The following is a 24365-nucleotide window of genomic DNA, read 5'->3' as shown; positions in this document are numbered from 1 at the left end:
TTTATCTTCATTCTCCTGAAAACCTGGAAAATATAACTAATTCATTTTAAATACCACACAAGAGCAAGAGCTGTATTTCGCAGTGGCAATCTTGCGGAAATTCTTTGTCGTTATCTGCTCCACCTGAAATCTCTAAAACCTTTACTTGCTATGCAGATTGTTCGGCACAACTGTGCGCTATGTTGTTTGATGAGTCTGGATGAAAGGTCCAACAATTTAGCAAGTTAAAGTTTATTAATTTGGAGATAATCTCTCGACGAATTATGACCGCGGAAAATCCAGGTTCGCACTATCGTTCGAAACTTCACCTCCGAGCGATCTACGTCTTGTAATATGTGTACTGTGATAATTAACTAATTTTGGTATGGTGATATACACGCCTTGAATACTTGATATTAGTTATTGGATTTTATTTTTTGAAAAAACGATTTAAACATTTACTATATACAGTAATGGCATTTCACAACAATGCAATCTCTCTCCGGCTCTCACAAGTCTGATCTCTCCATTTCCTTCACAGTGAGTCCATAAAACAAAATCTTTGGTTTGGCAAGACACAGAGATGCATTCGTAGCAAGCAATGTCCAATTCTTGCACTCGGTATATACCGTTCACCACTCGGCATATGCCGTTCACCACAGTCTAAGTTTGTCGCACCCAAATTAGAGTTTTGCATACATTGGTACACTATATTGCCCCTCTTGGGCACGAATTTTCTTTCCTTAGACAATTCAGGGTCAAAATTACGATAAAAATGACAACTATTTTACTACAATATTACTGAGTGGAATGTGCTTGCTGCAATTGACAACTTTTGCTGCTTATGTAATCTGAGTAGCTTTAATAATCAGTCACTACTGATCAAAGGTTAAATAATTTGACATTAACGGTTTAAGTAACTCTGTAAATGGCTAATGTGGCCATGGACTTCTGATCAGAATAGCCTTCCCATTCAGGCGAGGGTTCCTTAGGGAAACCATGGAAAACCTGGAACATGGCTAAGTTAACCTTATGTTCCACCCAGTAATTTACAAAAATTATTTAAAATTTCAACTGACAGATCTAAAAGTGTCTTTATATAATGTATTCTTGCATTGGTGGAGTCACATATAAACAAAGGTGAAGATATCTTGGTAGCGGCGTCAGCACGATGTCTCATGGAAGGTGGAGGGCAGGTGTGGGGAGACACGGAGGATGACCCTTTTCCTACTGTGTGTGGGATGGTAGGGATGGTCAGGAACAGGGTTGATCCTCAGGTAAAAGAAAGGCTGGATCAGACCCTCTTATGGCCATTCACAGGGCGGTGATGTATAAACGTGGAACATCTCCCTGTACAAGTATCAATGCTAATCATTACTGATGGAAAAATGCTGTGCGGGAACAGGTTAGTACCAATACTTTTCATTCTCACCCTACTGATCTGAATTCAGAGATTCGGAAGAAGTAGTACCCTACCTTATTATGCAGAATTCGGGTAGTCTTTTGTCACATTTATCAATTTTCATCTTTATATAGTCACTTATGAATATCAGAGTACCGTATCAACACACTCATGTTGTCCGTGGTAAACTCTGCTGATAATTCCCTTTAGTGTCTTCACATACTATTTTAATGAAGCACAATAATCGTTATCATATATACCGCACTTGAGTATACCTTTACTCTTTAGTACACAGATAATTGCTCTTGCATCTCTTCGCTAGTTCCTTTTTATGACGCTGCACCAGCAGTGTTCATAACTTATTTCACACCTGGTCTTTTGTACATTAATTGCCATCTTTCCCAAATGCAAAAGAGTTGTCTTCGTAATATCCTCTTGTTAAAATCTATCTTCCTTTTTCTTGCCTTTTCAGTGAGATTTATTAATGCTCATCAAATCTTATCTTCATTGGAAGTTCGTTCTTGTTCACAGTATACGTCACTAATCTGCACATACATCAGTCTTCAAAACTAATTCTAACTTTTACAGAATTCAATCACAAATTTATTTACTACCCCTGAATCTATATAAATTCAGCCCAGTCAGTTCTCTTAATCTGTTGTCATATTTCTTACTTTAAATAATGACAACTTAATTTCAAACATCCCACAACAATCACACATGTCTGTCTCAACCTGTTCCAGAATTGTCCGTCCTCATATTCTCATTTGTAATCTATCTCACCCAGATTTTGTAAAAACTCCACCAAGTGAACTGACTTTTTTCTTTAAAATATTTAATCATCTGTAGTCGTATGCCATTGCCTTGAATACCGTATTTACTCGAATCTAAGCCGCACTCGAATCTAAGCCGCATCCGAAAAATTAGACTCGAAATCAAGGAAAAAAATTTTTCCCGAATCTAAGCCGCACCTGAAATTTGAGACTCGAAATTCAAGGGGAGAGAAAAGTTTTAGGCCGCACCTCCAAATCGAAACAAAGTTAGTCCATTGTGATATGAGACACAATTTAGGTCGAATGAATGACGATACAGATACAGTAGTTTGGTTCGAGTCGTAAGCTTAGCAGTTAAGCTTTACCAAGTAGCCATTGCTATGCGTCAGGCGCTCCGTCCGTTTTTATGCGGGTACCCTTCGTTTTTCACATGCTTCGTCTGGTTTGAATTGATTGCTTATTTTTCTTTGATCTAATAAGTGCCATTCTCTTTGTTATAGGTGCTTACGTCACTCTAAGCTGAAAATGTATTCCTGTACTGTGTCATGCATTGTTTGTCGCATTCTGGTAATGTGTGTTCACTACCTGTCACCACTCGCGGCATGGCTTGCTTTGGTGTGCACTGCCGCTGCTTACAATTTAAAAAAAAAAAAAAAAGAGAGGAATTGTCTCATTAGTGAAACAATGGGAAGAGACTGCTATTTGTTGTTATTGACACTGCTGCTTTCTTTGATAATGATCAACAAGAACCAAATAATAAACTGCGTATGATAGAAGATGTTCTGAACGAGAATTTAGCGAAAATTTTTCTCTGTTGAAAATCTTTGCAGACGCCTCTTTAGTACATTACTTTCTGCACAGAAATTAGAGTCATCTTAGATTTAAAAATCTACTCAATTGCCGTGCTTCATTTCTGACTGTATCACTATTAGGCATAAGAATAATACGAATATAAACATGACATGATATGTGTATTCTTCCTGGTTTGCTGTTGCCTCACTCTAGTTTCGTAGTTTATTAGGCAGACAGAATTTAAATGAGATAGCAGCAAACACGAAAGAATACATGGCAAAATGTTTATATTGGTATTATTCTTATGGTGAAGAGAATACTGCATGTGATTCACAATTCATAAAAGTTCCCATTAGGAACCATCTCTTCTCACACGTAGGAAAAAATTCAGAACGTATATTGACAAACATTGCAAACAGTCTTGCCAGTCGGATTTTCTTAGTACATTGAAAAGCTGCTACATTCGAAGATGAACAATACGGAATTTGTATTTACTTCATTGGATAATGTATGAAAATGCAGTGGTCGAAATTCGGGGCGGAGAAGAAAGCTCGTCTTCCACCTTTTTTTAAATTTATTTACTGACGCAGAGAATTTGGTGCCAGAATTTATCTTTGTGCCTGTAAAGCATGCCTGTGTAGCGCTACATATATTCGACGGCAGAAGTTAGTTGTGGCGGCACCTACCAACATATTTCAGAACTTCCGCTTACTTTGCACTCGATTCTAAGCCGCAGGCGGTTTTTTGGATTACAAAAACCGGAAAAAAAGTGCGGCTTAGATTCGAGTAAATACGGTATATATAGCCATATGCTCTTGACGTGAATATTCTCATGTACCTAATACTAACATTTTCATAAAAAACTGAAATGGATATCCACTAATAATTATAGTCTTAACTGAAATTAAGAAACATCATAATTAACTTCTCCTTAATAAAACAAAAAGTTATGTTGCTGAAACAAAACATACATATTTACATAATCACTATGAATCATCTCCTAAGCATTTCTGTTGAATCATCCTAAGCTTATCTGAAATTACATTAAAAAAATGATTATGTTATTCTTAGTTAAAATTATTTTCTTTCTCTGCCATTCCTTCAGGAATGAAACTTTTTTAAATCATGATGGGGATATAATCCCTTTATATTTCTTGTTTCAGGATGTCCTAATAGATATGCTCATGGATGTGAAGGAATGATACTTTTTTAAATCATAATGGGGATATAATCCCTTTATATTTCCTGTTTCAGGATGTCCTAATAGATATGCTCATGGATGTGAAGGAATGAAACTTTTTAAAATCATGATGGGGATATAATCCCTTTATATTTCCTGTTTCAGGATGTCCTAATAGATATGCTCATGGATGTGAAGGAATGAAACTTTTTAAAATCATGATGGGGATATAATCCCTTTATATTTCTTGTTTCAGGATGTCCTAACAGATATGCTGATGGATGTGGTGTCCTAATTACCTCAAATGGTCTTTTGTGCATTAATTGCCATCTTTCCCAAATGCAAAAGATTTGTCTTCGTAATATCCTCTTGTTAAAATCTATTATCCTTTTTCTTGCCTTTTCAGTGAGATTTATTAATGCTCTTCAAATCTTATCTTGCCGTTGGGTTTCTTGTTGTGGTATCTTCGGAATCTAATCCGTGTATTCATTTCTTTCTATTCCCTCAAAGAAAAAGAAAAAGCAGTTTCCACTGGAAATTCAAAAGATTACCCAACAAATGCAAACCATTTGATCGAAGCAGGAGGAAGCAGAATTTTTCATAGGAGAGTTAACAGAAACTACGACTAGCATAGTTTCTGGGTGTGATCTGTTGATACAAGCAAATTTCAATAAGCACCAACAAGATTTCTCAACTAAACTAGATGAATGGGCATCTGCTAAAGAACAGCAAGTGATGCAGTGTGGAGACGAAAGCATAAAAGAAGCAGTAAGCAAATGGCCTATTGACAGCTTAAGGAGGTACAAGAACAATTAGGAGTGAATTTCAAACAATGGAAGGATGAAATAGTCCATTCTGTCGAAAATATTTCGATAGATGTGCAACAGGTTCGAGGGACAGTAAAAGATTGTAGAAATGAGCTGCGTGAAACGGAGCGAATGCAGGTCTTGAGCCACAAATCGTTTTGATAACCGACATGCTTCGCCTATGGGAAATGTAAATTACAATGGAATACTTGCAGTGCCACAAGATAATAATGTGTATGCTGCAATGCTATTGGAAGAAAAATTGTTGAAGCATCGGCAATTTCAGCCATTCTCACTTGACAAAAAATCAATAAACCCAGTTGTATTCATACGAGGATTTTGTGGAGTATTACCAAGGGCATGGACTGAAGCACAAAAGATTAGCTACATTTCAGGTTATATCCAAGGTGATGGTGCATTATGGGCCATGGATATGATGGTTAAGTGCAAGGCTTATGAGGAGTTTGAGAAGGTGTTTCTTGCTAAATATTGGTCCCATGGCATGCAAGAACGAATAAGGAAAGAAGTATTTAACCTGGAACCTTTCTGTGCAAAATCTGTAAGTCTACGGTGATACTTAGAGAAGTATTTAAACAAAGCAAGATTCTGGGATGAGCCTATAACACATAAGGATATTTTGTGGATTATGAAGGCGAAACTTCTGGCTGAGAAGAAAGAAAAATTAATACACCCATCAGAGGAGAATTTAGAAGAATTTATGTCAGTCTTGGACTCCACTGACTTGATCCGAGAAGATATTAAGGCAAGAGCAGATAGGAACGGCTTGTACTTGAAGGCAAATAATGCCTACGGCAGCCGTGTGAGCAATCAGCTAATTCAAGAAACAAATGCGAGTCACACCCCGCAGCATTTTAATAATTATGACCAACATTGTAACCAGCGTAGTGTCAATGCAAATAATGTCTGTTATGGCAAAAATAGACAGAATAGACATGATAGGCAATACAATCCAGGATATAATGTAGATCCAAACACTACAAACTGGCAAAACAATAACAGACAGACGCAGTTTTCTGTGCCAATGAACAATGACTGGAGACAACAGACACCAATTATTAGAGAAGTGAGAGAGGGTGTGATTCATGCAAAGGAATCGTGCTCGGAAAACTAATTCCGACTGAATCGTGCCCCGGAGGAGCGGTCGAGGAAAGGCATAGGGGCTATGGGCAGAAAGTTCGTATGAGAGATATAATGAAGGAAAGTTAATAAAAGAGGAGCTTTGGGCTGAGACAGCCACATGTACCGAAGAAAACTTATCAGAACCCACATCTGCATTAAAGTTATAATAGAGAGTATTCCAGCAACAGTAGTTTTGGATACGGGTGCATCGTTAAATGTAGTGTCTATGAATCTATTTAATAAATTAATGAAGAAGACCCAGTTACTGACTTTTCCTGCACAACACTGCAAGATACTGCGTTTGGTATGCGATCCCAACCCGTGAGGCTGCAGACGGTACTAAAACTGAATCTAGGAAATGCAGCGATAACATACGTGTTCCTAGTAGTTGATAAATTAATAGTCAACTGTGTGATTGGATTAGAGACTATCTGGGAGAAGAACGCAAAATTAGACTTCTCTACCGGGAAGGTAAATTTTTGGATTGACGGAGCCCTAACCCAGGTAGACTTTCTAAGGAAAGAGGAAAAACATGGAAGATATTACTGAAGGGCAAAGTTACAATAAATAATAAAAGAGCATTGCCAATTCAAGACAAGTCCGATTAGAGTAATGCAAGTAGTAGAAGTGTCCGAGCAGATACAACAGAGCTCAAGTGAGCCAGAGCACCTTAAGAAAGAGCAAAGGACACAATTGTTTGCTCTATTATGCAAGTATACGAGAGTATTCGAAGAGCAACCAGGTATTGTCAAGGGTTTACACGTCATCTGAACATCAAGCCACACAGAACGTACTGCTATAGTTTCTATCCCGTTCCTTGGAAACAATGCAATGCAGTGGACCAAGAAATACAGAGGATGTTAGACTGGAATATGACTGAACCTTCAAACAGTCCCTACTGCATTCCTCTTCTCGTTGTGCCAAAACCAGGTGGAAAAGTATGTCTAGTGTTTGATGTACATGTAATTAACACAATTATTGTACCAGCATGTACTCGCCCAGAAAATATAGATGAGCTGATTCAAAAGATCAATGGAGTGAAGTATTTTACAACAATTGATTTTCGTGCTTCATACTGGCAGTCATGTTAGATGAAGATTCAAGAAAGTATACTGCATTTGTATACGCTGGTAGGAGTTATCAATTCAAGGTTCTTCCATTTGGTTTGAATATCAGTGCAGGCGTATTCATATCCACAGTGGATGCAGCATTAGGACTGAACTAAGGAGTCAGTTTACATTATTTGTTGATGACATCCTGATAGCTACAGATACCTGGGAAGAACATGTGAATATACTGATATGAGTATGAGAGAGATTTTCTATTGTGGGATTAACAGTAAATCTACAAAAGTCACATTTCTGCCTGGAGAAAATAAAATTCTTAGGACATTTAATAAATTCAAGAGGTATTTTACCCGATGAAAAGAAGATCAGTGCATAAAAAATTTTCCTGTTCCTAGAACAAAAAGGCTGTTAAAAGCATTTCTAGGTTTTGCATCATTTTTTTCATTGAAGATTAGTTGATGAATTCTGGGCCATTATTAAATATGTTAAGGAACAATGTGCATTGGCAGTGGACTGAAGAATGTCAACAAGCATTTGAAGCAATCAAGCAAGCTTTGTTCAATGCGAAGATTCTATATCATCGTGATATGTCAGTTGAATTTGGATTAATGAATGATGCTTCATCTGTTGGTTTGGGTGTAGGTTTGTTCCAGATTCAGATTATAAATGGCAAGCCCACCTTTTGCCCAATAGCTTTGGCTAGTAGGACACTATCAAGTTGCGAGAGATCTTATACTACAACAGAACAAGAGGCTCTTGCAGTAGTGTGAGCATTCAAAAAGTTTCATTATTATTTATATGGAGCAAGAACCACAGTATATTATGACCATCAAGCTCTTAGCTTTTTACAAACCTGTAAGCTATTACATGTGAGATTAGCAAGGTGCACAGGTGCTCTTCAGGAATACCAATTTAGTATTGTATATATATCCGAGAAAAGGAGACTATCATAGCAGATGCGTTATCCTGTCGTCCAGAAAAATTAGAAGAAGGCATCATATCAGTTGAAAATGAAGACGAGTTTCCAGTATTACTGATGAGAGACCAGGTAAACTAAAGATACTCTTTAGAGTTACGTGGAGATATGACGAGACTCCAGCAAAGTGATCCAAGGTGGATAAACATTAGACAGAAATTAGAAGATCCACAAGTAGATAAAATAAGCCAGTACTATAAGGTAGTGAATGATGTACTATTTCATCGCCAGAGCAATATGAATCAGAACTGATGTGTGTGTATACCCAAAGAATATGAGGAAACGTTATTAACGAATACTCACAACACTTGGGGACATTTTGGTGTCACGAAATATGCAAACAAAGTGTGAATGTACTGTTACTTTGCAGATTTATGTAGGAAAGTATGGAGGGTACCGAGAAAATGTGTCATGTGTCAGAAAACAAAACCGAACAACACAGGTAGTAAAGGCCTCTTACATTCGATCGTTCCTGAAAAACTTCTAGCTATTTCATCAGTCGATATCGGCGGACTGTTACCGAGGGCTAAAGGAGGCTATAAATATATTGTAGCTTTCTTGGATGCATTTAGCAAACATGTAAAATTCTATTGAATGAAAAATGCTACAGCAGCACCAATTCTGAATCTCCACGTTGGGAAGCCGAATGCAGTTTTATCCAACAATGCTACAAATTTTACCGGATATATGTGGAGGCACACATTAGCCCTAGCAAATATAACACAAATCTTGATTTACAAATACAATCTGGGCACGAACCTGACTGAGAGGGTTTTTCGTGAATTGAACAGATTTATGCGAACTTATTGCCATGCGAAACAAACAAGATACCTTTGAGGAAATCATGAACAATTTGCCTCATTTGACTACAAACTTTACACCAACTGAACTAGTTCCAAAATTAAAGTTAAAGGATTTGTTTCCTGTTGAGATGAAGCTGCAGTCTCCTCTACACTAGGAATTTCACAGATTTCTGGAACCTGTGAAACTTCACTCCTAATTGTTCTTTTACCTCCGTAACAACTTCCTTAATATTCTCTGAAATTGGTAAGCCGTCAGTAGGCCATTTGTTTACTGCTTCTTTTATGCTTTTGTCTACACATTGCATCATTTGCTGTTCTTTAGCGGATGCCCATTTATCCATTTTAATTTGTGATCGAGTTTCTTGACCGTAAGCCAATTAGACCTAAATGCTTTTACATGCCTAATTATACTACTTCACATAAAAAATTCTCCTGAAAAGAATGCACAGAATAGTTGCCTATGACTACTTCTGAAGAAAATACAGAAATGAATTGAAAATATGGCACAGTTCTACAATGTACAGGTTGAGACTATTCAGCTTGTAGCCCCAGATTCAGACAAGAATGTTGATTGTTGTGTGTGCTTGCCTTATACATCTTGCAGCGATGTGAATTTCTGCAGTGAGGATTCGAACTGAGCAGCTCACACGACCAGACTCCACCAATATTAATTATTGTTCATGAAACACACACACAATATATGGATTAGTAATGCATATAATAGTGAAATATAATATATACAACTGCTAATTGTTGGACATCCTGTACTCAGATGCCAAAGTAATATATTATTATTTTTTAATTAAAATATTCTTTATTTATTTATTATTATTAGTAAATATTCTTTATGTGTGTTTTTATTTTAATTATTGGTTTTAGTTGGTTTAGCTTAGTTCCTTATTTCCTTTTATCTTTATTCTGCTGAAAACCTGGAAAATATAAATAACTCATTTTAAATACCACACGAGAGCAAGAGGTGTATTCCGCAGTGGCAATCTTGCGGAAACTCCTTGTCGTTATCTGCTCCACCTGAAACCTCTAAAACCTTTACTCACTACGCAGATTGTTCGGCACAACTGTGTGCTATGTTGTTCAGTGAGTCTGGATGATAGGTCCAACAATATAGCAAGTTAAAGTTTAGTAATTTGGAGATAATCTCTCAATGATTAATGACCGTGGAAAATCCAGGTTTGCACTATCATTCCAAACATCACCTCTGAGCGATCTGTGTCTCGTAATACCTGTACCATAATAATTAACTAACTTTGGTATGGTGATATACACACCTTGAATACTGGGTGTTAGTTATTGGATTTTTTTTGTGCAAAAAACTATTTGAACATTTACTATATTCAGTAATGGCATCTCACAACAATACAATCTCTCTCCTCCTCCCACATGTCTGATCTCTCCATTTCCTTCACAAAGAGTCCATAAAACAAAATCTATGGCTTGGTAAGACACAGAGATGCGTTGGCAGCACGGAATGTCTGACTCTCGCAGTCAGTATATGCTGTTCACCACAATATCAATTTGTCCCACCCAAGTTAGAGTTTGTGTTAGAGTTTTGCACACATTGGTACACCATAATGTGTTTCTTCTCTGTATAATTGTTATCCATTAAGTTATCTTTTGTGACAACTGAAAATTTGCCGTTGACTCGGGATTCAAACCTGAATGTCCTACTAATTGCAAGGATTTGCAAGTACCAATTAGACAACCCTTGTAAGCCGCGAGACTGAACTGCACTTCCAAAGTTATTGATATTTAAACTGTAATTACAGGTTCTCTCTTTGCTTGTGTGAGAATGACACCACTGGGAGAATGCATGGGGTGGGGGAGGGTGGGCTGCACCACAGACTGAAGGATGTAAATATCCACAGAATTACTAACACCCCAGGGTTTGTGGCACTGTCTTGCCCCTCCATCCATTCACCCAGCTTCGTGTTATCCGAGCTGATAGGAACAAAACATTGTGAAAACTGTCCTTGAGAAAATAAACTTTGTTGTTTCATTATATTTCTTTCTCTTTTCCCTGTTCTGAGAGGGAAAATTCCTGTGTTGCAGTTTGAATCCTTTGATCTTTATTAACGTGCCCTTATTCCTCTTCTTTGTTCTTTTCTCCAGCTGGAATAATTATTATACACTATGTGATCTAAAGTATCCGGACACCCCCAAAAACATATGTTTTGATATTAGGTGCATTGTGCTGCCTCTTACTGCCAAGTACTCCATATCAGTGACCTCAGTAGTCATTAGACATCGTGAGAGAGCAGAATGGGATGCTCTGCGGAACTCATGGACTTCAAACGTGGTCAGCTGATTGGGTATCATTTGTGTCGTACGTCTGTATGCGAGATTTCCACACTCCTAAGCATCCTTAAGTCCACTGTTTCTGATGTGATAGTGAAGTGGAAACTTGAAGGGATATGTACAGCACAAAAGCGTGCAGGTCAACCTTGTCTGTTGACTGACCGAAACCACTGACAGCTGAAGAGGGTCATAATGTGTAATAGGCAGTCATCTATCCAGACCATCACACAGGAATTCCAAACTGCATCAGGATCCACTGCAAGTACTACGACAGTTAGGTGGGAGGTGAGAAAACATGGATTTCATGGTCGAGCAGCTGCTCATAAGCCACACATCACACCGCAAAATGCCAACTGATGCCTTGCTTGGTGTAAGGAGCATAAACATTGGACGACTGAACAGTGGAAAAATGTTATGTGGAGTGACAAATCACGGTACACGATGAGGCGATGCGATGGCAGGTTGTGGATATGATGAATGTCCGGTGAACGTCATCTGCCAGCATGTGTAGTGCCAACAGTAAACTTCCGAGGTGGTGGTGTTATTGTGTAGAGATGGGTTGTTCACGAACTAACGGGTCCAAAGGAACGGTTCATGAAAATGAACAGAATGAGCGAGGAACGATTTCTAAGGAACGGCCTTTCGTAGTTCAATTTGGTCGCGGCTTTGGGTTTCTACTTATAGTTCCCAGGAACGGGAAACGGTCAGTCTTGTTCCTGCAATTGCATGTCGACCGGTCTCATTCCAGCCACGATCCCGTTCCCGTCTGTCTCAGTCTCGGTCTCGGCTCTCTACTTACAGTTCCTGGGAATGGGAAATGGTCGGTATCATTCCTGAATGGCACGTCGACCGGTCTCGTTCCAGCCTCGGGCCTGTTCCCATCTGTCTCGGTCTCGCTCGGCCAGACTTGTCCTTCTTTGCATGGCCACTAGTCGCAGTTCCAGTGCAGACTGCTCATAGTTAGTTCAGTGTTGAGTTGTTGCTGTTCGTTTCATTAGCTTTGCACGCCCATTCTAGATCTGTTTCAAATCTTTTCTGAACTCTGAACTTCTGGTTCTTTTCGTATTCTATTCAGCATCCATGACTGGTAATTAAAATGTATTACAAAGCAGCAGATCAGCTTACTTCATTATTTCGATAAAGAGCAGACGAAATACTTGTAAAAAGGCAAGATATTTTGTGATTACACATGCAAAGGACTTCGGCACGGCACACACGAGTGGCCATTTTTTTGATCCCAGGTACAAGAGTATGTTCATTGTTATGGAAGGCAGACCGACTCACAACCGAATGAAGTCCGCGCTTTGTAATGGAGTGTATGGTGTCACTTTTTGTAAAGAGAATATGGTAACTCCTACAATATTATTTCAGTGGTACAGGGTGGCGCACGAAAAATTGATCCCGAGTACTAGACTGCTCATTGTCATTTACCAGTCGTCATCTATTGTTTGGAAGCAGTTGTTTGCCTTAGCTTATTTGTTATTTCTTCACTGCCTAATTATTACATGTTTATCTATTCTGCTCGTAGCCGTCAACAAATAGTGCATAATTGGCAAGCAGTCAGTACTCGGGACAGGGTTTTTCATGCGCCTCCTTATATTATTGCACTGCGATCAGCCATGTAATGCTACAGTTGGCTAAACGAGATGTTTTGCAGAATCACGAAAATTACATGTGTGTGAGAATTCTGTTATGAATAGAAACTCTGTACTCCAGGGGGTAGGCAAGTGCCCCCACTTGGCAGCTTCCATCTTCAACCACCTATGCTACTAATTTTCAATTTTTCATAAGAACCATATACCAAGCATAATGCAAGGTGAACGATTAAAAATGAATGATTCCCAAAAAAGAGCAATCGCCAGTGAAATAGTTCCCAAGGATGAACGACTTTGCCCATCTCTATGATGGTGAGGTCATGTTTTTCATGGATGGGGTTTGCACCCCTTGTTGTTTTGCATGACACTATCACAGCACAGGTATACATTGATGTTTTAAGCACCTTATTGCTCCCACTGTTGAAGAGCAATTTGGGGATGGCGATTGCATCTTTCAACACATTTGAGCACCTGTTCATAATGCACGACTTGTGACAGAGTGGTTACACAACAACAACATACCCATAATGGACAGGCCTGCAGAGTCCTGACCCGAATCCTATAGAACACCTTTGGGATGTTTCGGAACGCCGAAATTGTGCCAGGCCTCACCGACCGACATCAATACCCCTTCTCAGTGCAGCACTCCGTGAAGAGTGGGCTGCCATTCCCCAAGAAACCTTCCAGCACCTGACTGAACATATGCCTGCGAGAGTGGAAGCTGTCATCAAGGCTAAGGGTGGGCCAACACCATATTGAATTCTAGCATTACCAATGGAGTGTGCCACGAACTTGTAAGTCTTTTTCAGCCAGGTGTCCAGATACTTTTGCTCACATAGTGTACCTGATTCATAACTCACATCCCACGAGAAGATTTATTATCACTGAGTTTAACTTGAACAGTGTCCTATCTGAATATTAACAACTTTAATGATTCTATGATCAATGAACATTAATTTATAAGTCAATTTTTGTTACAATATTGACCTTTCACACTGGGTGTAGTGATGGGTCATTAAGAATGCAGGTGCGTGATGTATTCTGCACTCGCGCGCACACACACACACACACACACACACACACACACACACACACACACACTCTCTCTCTCTCTCTCTCTCTCTCTCTCTCTCTCTCTCTCTTTCTCTCTCTCTCACACACACACACACACACACACACACACACAGAGAGAGAGAGAGAGAGAGAGAGAGAGAGAGAGAGAGAGAGAGAGAGAGAGAGAAATACTTTGTGGTTGCACCAGTGAGTGCTCTTTCTTGTTCCCCCAGTGCACACTTGAGCTGTCACCTACTTTGGCAACTGGCCACACTACGGTGATGTGGCATTGGGCCACTGTTTCTGCTTCTGAGTCTCCCTAGAATAATTTATATGCTCGGAAGATTATCGCTGTCACTGGGTAACATATTTGATGTGTATGCAGTATGCCACCAATAACAAACATTACAATACCTAAGTATCTTCACCATACCAAAACTAACATGAAAATCAATGCTAAATCTTTTCTGCACACACACTCTGCAGACAGATGCTGCGCAACGGCTGTCGTACACCACCCATTGCTACTGTGCTTCACCCCGCCAATGACCTTTCTATATGCACACCAATCTACTTAGTGGGCAACAGATTATTCTCAGCCAATTATATTTAGTAATTCTGAGACAATGGACATAGATCATAACATCCAGAGGGAATTCTACGGCATTTATCAGCGAGTCCTCGATATGGTTCAGCGGAATACTAACTAAAGTGTTGCCCAGCAACCTCTATGAGGGCAGCCTTCCAAGTTTTTACAAAAACAATGAAAAGAAGATATTTTAGTGGTAAGAAAGTTTGTGGTCAAAATTTATACACTTTAGTATGTGTATCAATCAATTTTGGAATCATTTTGATGTTGGTACATAAAAGACAACAAGATTTTGCGAGGATTTACCAATTTCCTGAGGCAATGAAAATTGCCGACCACTTAATTTTTGTTTGACATAAGGAAACAAAAAAAATTTCAAGTGATAATTTGAGCATTGATGGATTAATTTGATGTTTTTGAATGATCAAATAACTAATTGTTTGTTGGGCTGTATGACAAATGGTATTGTCAAGATAAAAATGATTTTTTTAAAAAAAAACTTTATTTCGTGAGTGACTTGAGACATCGAAATTGTTGTGTATACAATTCAGCATTAACTGTTCTTCGATCTTCTAAAGCAGTGGTCACAGTGTCCTGTTTAAAAAAAGAAAAAAGTGAGGATTTTCCTGGAACTGCTTTTGCTAGTTTTGATTCACACCCAAACAGTTTTTGGTTCCTAGGAATATATCTGAGATTTGTCTGCTGTTATGACGCTGTATATAAGGTGTTTGCATTTCCTCAGTCGAATTTTTCAGCATTTCCTTCCACCAATTGACATGAGCCAGCTTTTGAGCTTTTTTACAGGTAAATGATCAGGTAAAATTGAATGTTGTGCAGTCAGCGATATGCCTAAGAATGACTCTGCCTTTATTTTAAAGCTTGCCATAAACAAAGTACTTGGCCAGTTTCTGAGGTACCATTGTTTTAACAATGACAAATAAATTTAAAATAGTAGCAATATCACACCTGCTAGGGCTATCTATTGATTATTTTATAGCACTAACCTGGTGCATTTATGTTGCTGTGACTTACCTTACAGTAATACATAATTGCCACAGTTACTGCAATCCTAGTAATGTTACCCTTTTACAGGGCTTTTTTGTTGACTGTGAACATGCATGTAATGGGTTGAGCAATCAGACTATGAAGTTTTTTCCTAACATAGCCTCAAATTAAAAAGAATTATCTGAAGCAATAATAGGATTCAAACCAATCTTCCTCAGCTATAGTAATTGTATGTGGCAATATAAACACAGTCTCCAACTCGTATTGAGCAGATGATTTCTAAACGAGTCTTAATAATGTTAGCACTTCAAGAATGAATACTGAACTTTAAATTACCTCAATTTTCAAAATGCAAAACTAAAGTAGATTCAGACGAGGATGCACTTGCAGGCTCAGTCATTTATCTTCAATTCGCATTGGTCTATTGATATGTGTGGATAAAGCAGTAAATTTTGTCACAAACTTGTACTAGCAGATGAACTGCATAACCCCTATATTCTGTAGTGAGCTTCAATTGGCTAATGACCAGTACAGTATTAGCGAATGGGGATCCAGAATCTCTTATGGTGTATCACTGAACTTTTGACTGAACTTTTGTTGTACACAGACACGTAGATTTTATCAATATGTTACACAATGTAACAGTGAAAGAACTTTTTTAGGAAACGTAGATTTTCTTTATGTCTTTCTGCCTCTTGAACTCAAAAATGATGCTCAAAGTATCATATTCCACAGTTTTGACACCAGTTGTATACTTTGCCAATATTGATCTCACATATTGAAGTAGTACAAATATATGGCCCATGAATGATGCTAAAGTAGGATAAAAATTTAAAACAACAACATATTGAAATATGCACACAGTGGACAGATGAATACAGAGAATGTGGTACAAAACATGCACTAACCTCATTCATTCCATACTTTCTTAGTTGTCATGGTGTTGCCTTTCCTCGTATGGGGCATTTCCATGTGCTCATGGTGAAGCATCCAGCAGTACTCACCCATCATCTGAACATCCCAAGTTCTCTCATATTGTTGTTCCATGGTCTTGATGTGCTGATGGAATTTTTTAGAATCTTTTACCCTCTTGCTCACTTACAGCAGCAATTCCCATGAAGTTTTAAACCACACACTTAAAGGCAGTCCAGGCTTTTCACTCCACAGCATTCATTGAATGAAGGAAATCTTCATCTAGCACTAGTTTCTGAATATCAGGACCAGTGAACACACCCTCTTTCAATGTAGCATGACGCGTTGGGGAACTTGTAACAGAGACATGTGAAACAGTTGTCACACTCGGGTAATACCTTGACAAACTGCTTCATTATGCCCAGTTTGATGTGCAGAGGTGACAAGAATATTCTGTCTTCTTTCCACTTTGCTGTGTGATTGCTCTAACATTGTACAGAGACAGTATCAGAAATAACAACAACCAAGTTTTATTCTGCTTCCAAATGAACAACTTTACAATAACACTGAATGAAGTATAGAACAGTACAAAGCCTCATAACTGTAGAACACATCAGTATACAGTCTCATAGGTGAGCATACAATAAGCAAGTAAACATAAGTGAGGCCGAGGGGCTGGTGCACAAGGCTTATATTGGGCTGCTTTGCACACAGCACAGACCATGCTGTGCCCTGTGGTTATGAGATGACCTCTCTAGGCCAGTTGTGGATTCACTTGTATCATTTACTATTTGATTATGGGCAGTCACCCATATGATTACAACTGTGGCAGTGACAGCTGAAGGTGCAGTTGAAAAGTTGAAAGCGATGTACCACTTCTGAGCTTCATATGGTGTTTTCGTATATATTATCATTATTGCCAATGTATGTGATTTGTGTGAGTATCGGTTTTGAATTAAGGAGGCCGAAACACACAAAGAATGCCTACATTTTCAAAAAAATGTATTTATTACCTTGTAGTTTCGTGCTTTGTGTTGTTGTTATGAAAATTAACAGATTTTTTGAACCACGCAGTGACTAACACATGGGTACCCTGAACCCGTTACAATACACAAATGTGGTTCTAGTCAAATCTTCACTGTGTACAAGCACATAAACCGTAACCAAATGTCATTTAATGAACTTAGAGTGATTAATAATGTGCACGCTGTCTAACGTGTGAAGTACCCTAAAACTGTTAAATTATTTACTACACACTCTTTAGCAGGAACTCTTACTATGGATCATTGTGTAAGATATAGATACACTATATTGAAATAAACTTCACTTATTATAATTCAGTATATTACCTAGAACATGAGTGAGGCCCTTAAACTAGAATGGCCGACAACATACTTTGCTAAACACTTTTCAGGTTCAGATATGCATAGCAAATAAAATATACTCAGCATTAGTTCTTTAAGTAAATTCAAGCAAATATAGCTTTGTATTAAATTAAGCTAATCACTTCAGTGAACACTTGATACTGTTTGTGATTTAGGAATAGCATCTTAAGATACATCTACAAGGATACTCTGCAGATAATACATAAATCCTGGCAGAGGGTTCAACAAACCACCTTCACAATAATTGTCTGTTGTTCCACTCTTGAACAGCATATTGGAAAAAATGAAAACCGATATCTGTCTGTGCAAGCTCAGATTTCCCCTATTTTATTATGATAATCATTTCACCCTATGTAGGTCAGTGTCAAAAAAATATTTTCACAATCAGAGGAGAAAGATGGTGATTGAAATTTCATCAGAAGATCCCACCACAATGAAAAACACCTTTGTTTTAATGAAGTTCACCCCATGACACTCTCTCCCCTATTTCTCGATAATACAAAACGTGCTGCCCTTCTTTGAACTTCCTCGATGTACTACATTAATCCCATCTGGTAAGGGTCCCACACTGCACAGCAGTACTCCAAAAGAGGATGGACAGAAGTAGTGTAGGCAGTCTCTTTAGTAGATCTGTTGCATCTTCTAAGTGTTCTGCCAGTAAAATGCAGTCTTTGGTTCACCTTCCCCACAACATTTTCTGTGTGTTCTTTTCAATTTAAGTTGTTTTTAATTGTAATTCCTAGGTATTTAGCTGAATTTAGGCCTTTATATTTGATTGATGTATCGTATAACTGAAGTTTAATGGATTCCTATTAGTACTTATGTGAATGACCTCACTATTTTTATTATTTAGGGTCAATTGCCAATTTTCACACCACACATACATCTTTTCTAAATCATTTTGCAATTTGTTTTGATTTTAAGATGACTTTATTAGACGATAAATGACAGCAATCTCTGCAAACAACCTAAGACGGGTGCTCAGATTGTCTCCTGAATTGGTTGTGTAGGTAAGGAGCAGCAGAGGCCCTATAACACTCCCTTTGGGGACTTCCCATCAGTTACTGCGAACTGTGACCTCTCTGACAGGAAATCATGTATCCAATTACATAACTGAGATGATATTCCATAAGTGCACAATTTGATTGCAATCCACTCATGATGAGATACAGTTTCAGAAGCCTTCTGGAAATCTAGAAATATGAAATTAATTTGAAATCGCTTATTGGTAGCACTCTGTTCTGTGTACATAAAGAACTACTTGTGTTTCACAAGAAAGATGTTTTTTAAATCTACATTGACTTCTCTTCACCATAATTCATAATGTTCAAAGACAGTGTATGTTCCAAAATACTGCTGCATATCAGTGTTGATGATAGGGGCCTGTAATTTAGCAGATTACTCCTATTGCTTCTTGAATATTAGTGTGACCTTGCAACTTTCGAGACTTTGGGTATAGGTCTTAAGTCAAGCATGTGGTTGTGTTGTATATGATTGTAAAGCACGAAGCTATTGCATCGGCATACTCTGAAATGAACATAATTGGTGTACAGCCTGGACCAGAAGACTTACTTTTATTAAGTGTTTTAAGTTGCTTCACTACTCTGAGGATATCTCCTTCTAAGCTACTCATGTTGGCAGCTGTTCTTGATTAGAATTCTACAATATTTACTTCATCTTCTTTGGTGAAAGAATTTCAGAGGGCTGTGTTTAGTAACTCCACTTTAGCAGCACTGTCATCAATAGTATTTTTGTTGCTATTGTGCAGAGAAGGCATTGATTGTGTCTTGCCATTAGCATCCTTTACGTATGATCAGAATCCCTTTGCATTTTCTGTCGGGTTTTGAGACAAAGTTTCATTGTGGAAACTATTGTACACATTTTGTATTGAAGTCCTTGCTAAATTTCAAATGTCTGTAAAAGATTGCCAATCTTGGAGATTTTGCGTTCATTTAAATTGGACTTTTTTTCATTTTTTCTGCACCATTGTTATGACCAGTTTTGTGTACCATGGGCATCAGCTCTCCCATTTGTTAATTTATTTAGTATAAATCTCTCAATTGCCGTTGATACTATTTCTCTGAATTCAAGCCACATCTGGTCTACACTTACATTGTTAATATGAAAGGAGTGGAGAGTATAGCATCCATTTTGAAGCTCCTTATTAGCTCAGGATATATGTTGCTAAGAGGTCAGATGTGTTTTCTTAACCATGTACTATTTGAGTAGTCTCATGAGCTAACTGCTGAAAATAATTTTCAAAGAGTGTGTTTAACACAATTTCAGATGATGTTTTATACATATCTCCACGTATTTTCACCAATGTACTGAGGGTAAATTGAAGTCACCACTATAATTGTATGAATCAGGTATGTGTTTGAAATTAGACCCATGTTTTCCTTGAACCTTTCGACATTTGTATCATCTGAGTTGGGAGGTCAGTAAAAGGATTCAATTATTATTTTATTCCAGTTGCTAAGGATGTGCTCTATCCTTACTAACTCACAGGAACTATTTACTTCAATTACACTACAAGACAAACTACTAACAGCAACAAACAAACCACCTCCAACTATATTTAGCCTATCATTTCTGAACACTGTTTGATCCTTCACAAAAATTCCAGCTGAACTTAGCCCCACCTTCAGTCAGCTTTCAGTCCATGTAACAATTTGAGCATCAGTACTTTCTATTAGTGCTTAGAGCTCTGGTACTTTACCAACACAGCTACTATAATTTACAAGTGTTATACCAGTAGTTCCTAGACCTATATTCTTCCTGTGTTCAACCTGCACACTTTGATACTGAAGTCCTTTTTGTGTTTCCCCAACACCCTCTAACCTTAACAACTGCTCAGCCCATGTCACATACTCCTGCTATCCGTGTAGTCACCTACTGTGTGTAATGGACTCCTGACCTATTTAGTGGAACCTGAAACTCCACCAGCCTGTGGCACAAGTCAAGGAATCTGCAGCCTACAAGGTCACAGAACCGTATAAGCCTCTGATTCAGACTCTCCAGTCGGCTCTGTAGCAAACATCCGCAGTTCGTCCTGTTGACTATGCTGTAAATGGTGAGCTCTTCTTTCACCTTGCAAGCAAGGCTGGCAGCCTTTACCACTTCTGATAGCCACTCGAAACCAGAGAGAGTCTCTTCTGATCCAAAGCAACACGTCATTGTTGCCAGTGTGAGCACCACTTGCAGTTGGCTACATCCTCTGCTTTTCTTGGCATCCGAAAGGGCCCATTCCACATCTGGAATGACCCCATTCGGTGTGCACATGGAGTGCACACTGGCTTTCTTCCCATCCTTGGCAGCCACATCCCTAAGGGGCTCCATAAGGCACCTAATGTTGGAGGTCCCAACTACCAGTAATCCCACCCTCTGTGACTGCTCAGATCTTGCAGGCTGAGAGATTTCCTCTGAAAAGGATAAGCGACCGCATCTAGTTGAGGGACAGTGTCAGCCACAGACAGCACCTAAAACCTGTTTGACAGACTAACCAGTGAGGCCTTATGTTCGGCTGCTCAGGAACTCTTTCACAGCATGCCATGCCCCAAGGCGACCTCACACTTGAGTGCGACTGAGAGGTCAACCTCAATGTGAGCAGTCACTGGGCTGGCCACCAGTGCAGATTGATCAGTGGACTCGGGGGTTACATTGGACATCTGTTGGATCCTCATGGCTGGCCCAAAGCAGTGGTGCTCATCCACTGCAGTCTCAAGCTGTGTGACTGAAGTCAATGCAGCCTGGAGCTGAGAGCGAACTGTCACCAACTTGGCTTGCATCTGCACAGAGCAATCAGAGTCCCTATGCATACTAAAGACTCTGGAAAACTACACTACACAGGCAAAGTACTGTCAACACCCACTGCAGAATTCTACTGTAGACACTGATGAAAGTGTGACAACTGTGTCTAATAAATTAGATTATATATAAAAAAACAAAGATGAGGTGACTTACCGAACAAAAGCGCTGGCAGGTCGATAGACACACAAACAAACACAAACATACACACAAAATTCAAGCTTTCGCAACAAACTGTTGCCTCATCAGGAAAGAGGGAAGGAGAGGGGAAGACGAAAGGAAGTGGGTTTTAAGGGAGAGGGTAAGGAGTCATTCCAATCCCGGGAGCGGAAAGACTTACCTTAGGGGGAAAACAGGACAGGTATACACTCGCACACACGCACATATCCATCCACACATACAAACACAAGCAGACATATTTTGTCTGCTTGTGTCTGTATGTGTGGATGGATATGTGCGTGTGTGCGAGTGTATACCTGTCCTGTTTTCCCCCTAAGGTAAGTCTTTCCGCTCCCGGGATTGGAATGACTCCTTACCCTCTCCCTTAAAACCCACTTCCTTTCGTCTTCCCCTCTCCTTCCCTCTTTCCTGATGAGGCAACAGTTTGTTGCGAAAGCTTGAATTTTGTGTGTATGTTTGTGTTTGTTTGTGTGTCTATCGACCTGCCAGCGCTTTTGTTCGGTAAGTCACCTCATCTTTGTTTTTTTATATATAATTTTTCCCACGTGGAATGTTTCCTTCCATTATATTAATAAATTAGATTAAAACACAGAGATTCAACAACTAAGCTAACAAAGCACACAGGTGAGACTAAATAATTCACTTCTGGGTAGGGACTTCTAAAATGTCACAAAATTTTGGGAAACACATTAAGAACACATTAAGAAAAACTGGTCCAAACATGACAACACAGTTGTAGTGCATTACATTGCCAGAAGGTGTTTAAAGAGTTGAGCTGCTGTGGTGGTATTGCTGGCCAGAATTATGCAACTGTGGCTTTTCCTGCAGAAACTCTTCTAGGCAACAGAATTATAAATTAAGGCATATGACTATTTACCATGCAACCATAAATAAACGCCAAGCTCCATCTGAGGCTCATTCATTACAGTTTCGTGATAACATAGCCTCTCTCTTCTCTCCTGTTGCTTCCATGTCACTGGCTATCCACAGACTGCATCTCTGTTCTAGTATTGGTGTTCTGACTTCACTCTTTCCAACTGTTTCAGTTGGCGTGTTCACCTCCCATTCCCTCCACCTTTTCCTGTTACTTACAGCCCTAAAAGCCCTAAGCATGAACCAGTTATATTACATATTAATTCATACACTTAATGTACAAAAGACACAGACTTTGTAACAATGTTCAGTAAAATTACTAATGTGCAAATATTCAAAATTAAGAACACAATAAAATACATGTGTGTCAGCTAGGATTCCGGCAAGAGGGCTGAATGAAGCATTGGCTGCTCAGTGCGGCTATGCACATACTTGTTTGCACAGCAAATGCCACCTACCATAGTTTACCTAAAACCAGTGCCTACACATCCTAGTCAGTCAACTCATGCCACTAGTCCTGTGTGTGTCATACTAAATGTCTGCTGGATAAAGTGTCATGTATGTTTTATTTTAAAAATCATACGACAATGCCCTATAGTATCAGGTTTCTACCTTCAGTTATGCATTTTCACTGTTGACGTTTATGGTTGACATGCACATTGTACTAGAAAAGAGCTTTTTGACTCCAGCAGCCATTCTTGTAATTTAACGTTACAGAATTTTGGTAAAATTATTCTAGTACCCTCTCGTGGACTGTGCCACTTCAGAAAACATTGCATTGGTTGAAATGATACTGTATAACTTGTTTACTTACTTTAATTTTGTGTGTCGATTGTCATGGCTGAAGGAAAAGGTACTTCTCTACCACAAATAGAAAACTGCAGAAATGGCATTAGCACCTGTGGGGAAGCTATATAGAGATCAAGTTGCTGATCATGTCTTTGTATCGAAAACATCTCACAGAACATACTTTTTTTTTCAGGAGGAAGAGGATGAGAACAAGGAGGATTCTGTAAACCAAACATGGAAAGTATTACAGGATGATTTTATGACTGGTGTCAAACTGAAAGACTGGGATAAAAATGAACTTGACCTCGAAGATGACATAACGCATAAATAAGTAGCTGAGTTGGTAAGCGTTTGCCAAGCTACACAAAAAGATTTTCATAAATTTTGTAATATAATACTTTGTAACTAAAGGTATGTAAATAAACTACTAGTAATTTTTTATTTATGATTTTTATATCACACAAACCTTTGTTACAACATTGTAACTTGAAAATGCAGAATTCTGCAGGTGTATATCAAATGAGTGCCATGTAACAAGAAATATATTGTGTCTGTCTTTATCATCATTGCTAGAAGGTAATGTCATCAAATAATTTCAGGCACTCAGTAATGAATAAGTTCATATGGCCTGCTTGTATAATTTAATGTGCAGCCTACTAACTTAAAAAATAGGGAGGCAAGCCATCGTTATGTAAGCAATGATTTCCTACGTTAAAGGTAGGCAACATTACATATTAGTTTAAAAATTGTACTTAGCTTTTCAAGATGGCTTCAGCATCAAGTCAAATATTAAGAAGTAATGTCCACCACAGGGTACTCAATTCTACTCTTGGTGTGGATAGCTGGTTTGTAGGCATGCTCACATCAAATTCTGTGCAGAAATTTCAGCAGAGGTGACACGTAATTTGACTGCTGTCACAGGTGGGCACACCTCTCATTGGATAGG

At 38.7% G+C, this 24365-nt stretch overlaps 1 protein-coding gene across 1 annotated transcript in view; it reads left to right on the top strand.

The window, feature by feature from the left end:
* Nucleotides 1-23860, top strand: part of LOC124625560 (RRP15-like protein) — a 62773-nt gene extending 38913 nt beyond the window's left edge. Inside the window, exon 5 of the mRNA XM_047149180.1 lies at nt 23613-23860. Within this exon, the coding sequence (XP_047005136.1) occupies nt 23613-23750 (138 nt within the window). The 3' untranslated portion in view covers nt 23751-23860. The remainder of the gene's footprint in view (nt 1-23612) is intronic.
* Nucleotides 23861-24365: the final 505 nt, after the last annotated feature.

This window comes from Schistocerca americana, chromosome 1 (genome assembly GCF_021461395.2).
Source record: "Schistocerca americana isolate TAMUIC-IGC-003095 chromosome 1, iqSchAmer2.1, whole genome shotgun sequence".
NCBI classification, from domain to species: Eukaryota; Metazoa; Arthropoda; class Insecta; order Orthoptera; family Acrididae; genus Schistocerca; species Schistocerca americana.
Note: the sequence above shows the minus strand (reverse complement) of the source record. Positions and strands in the feature narration are given on the sequence as shown.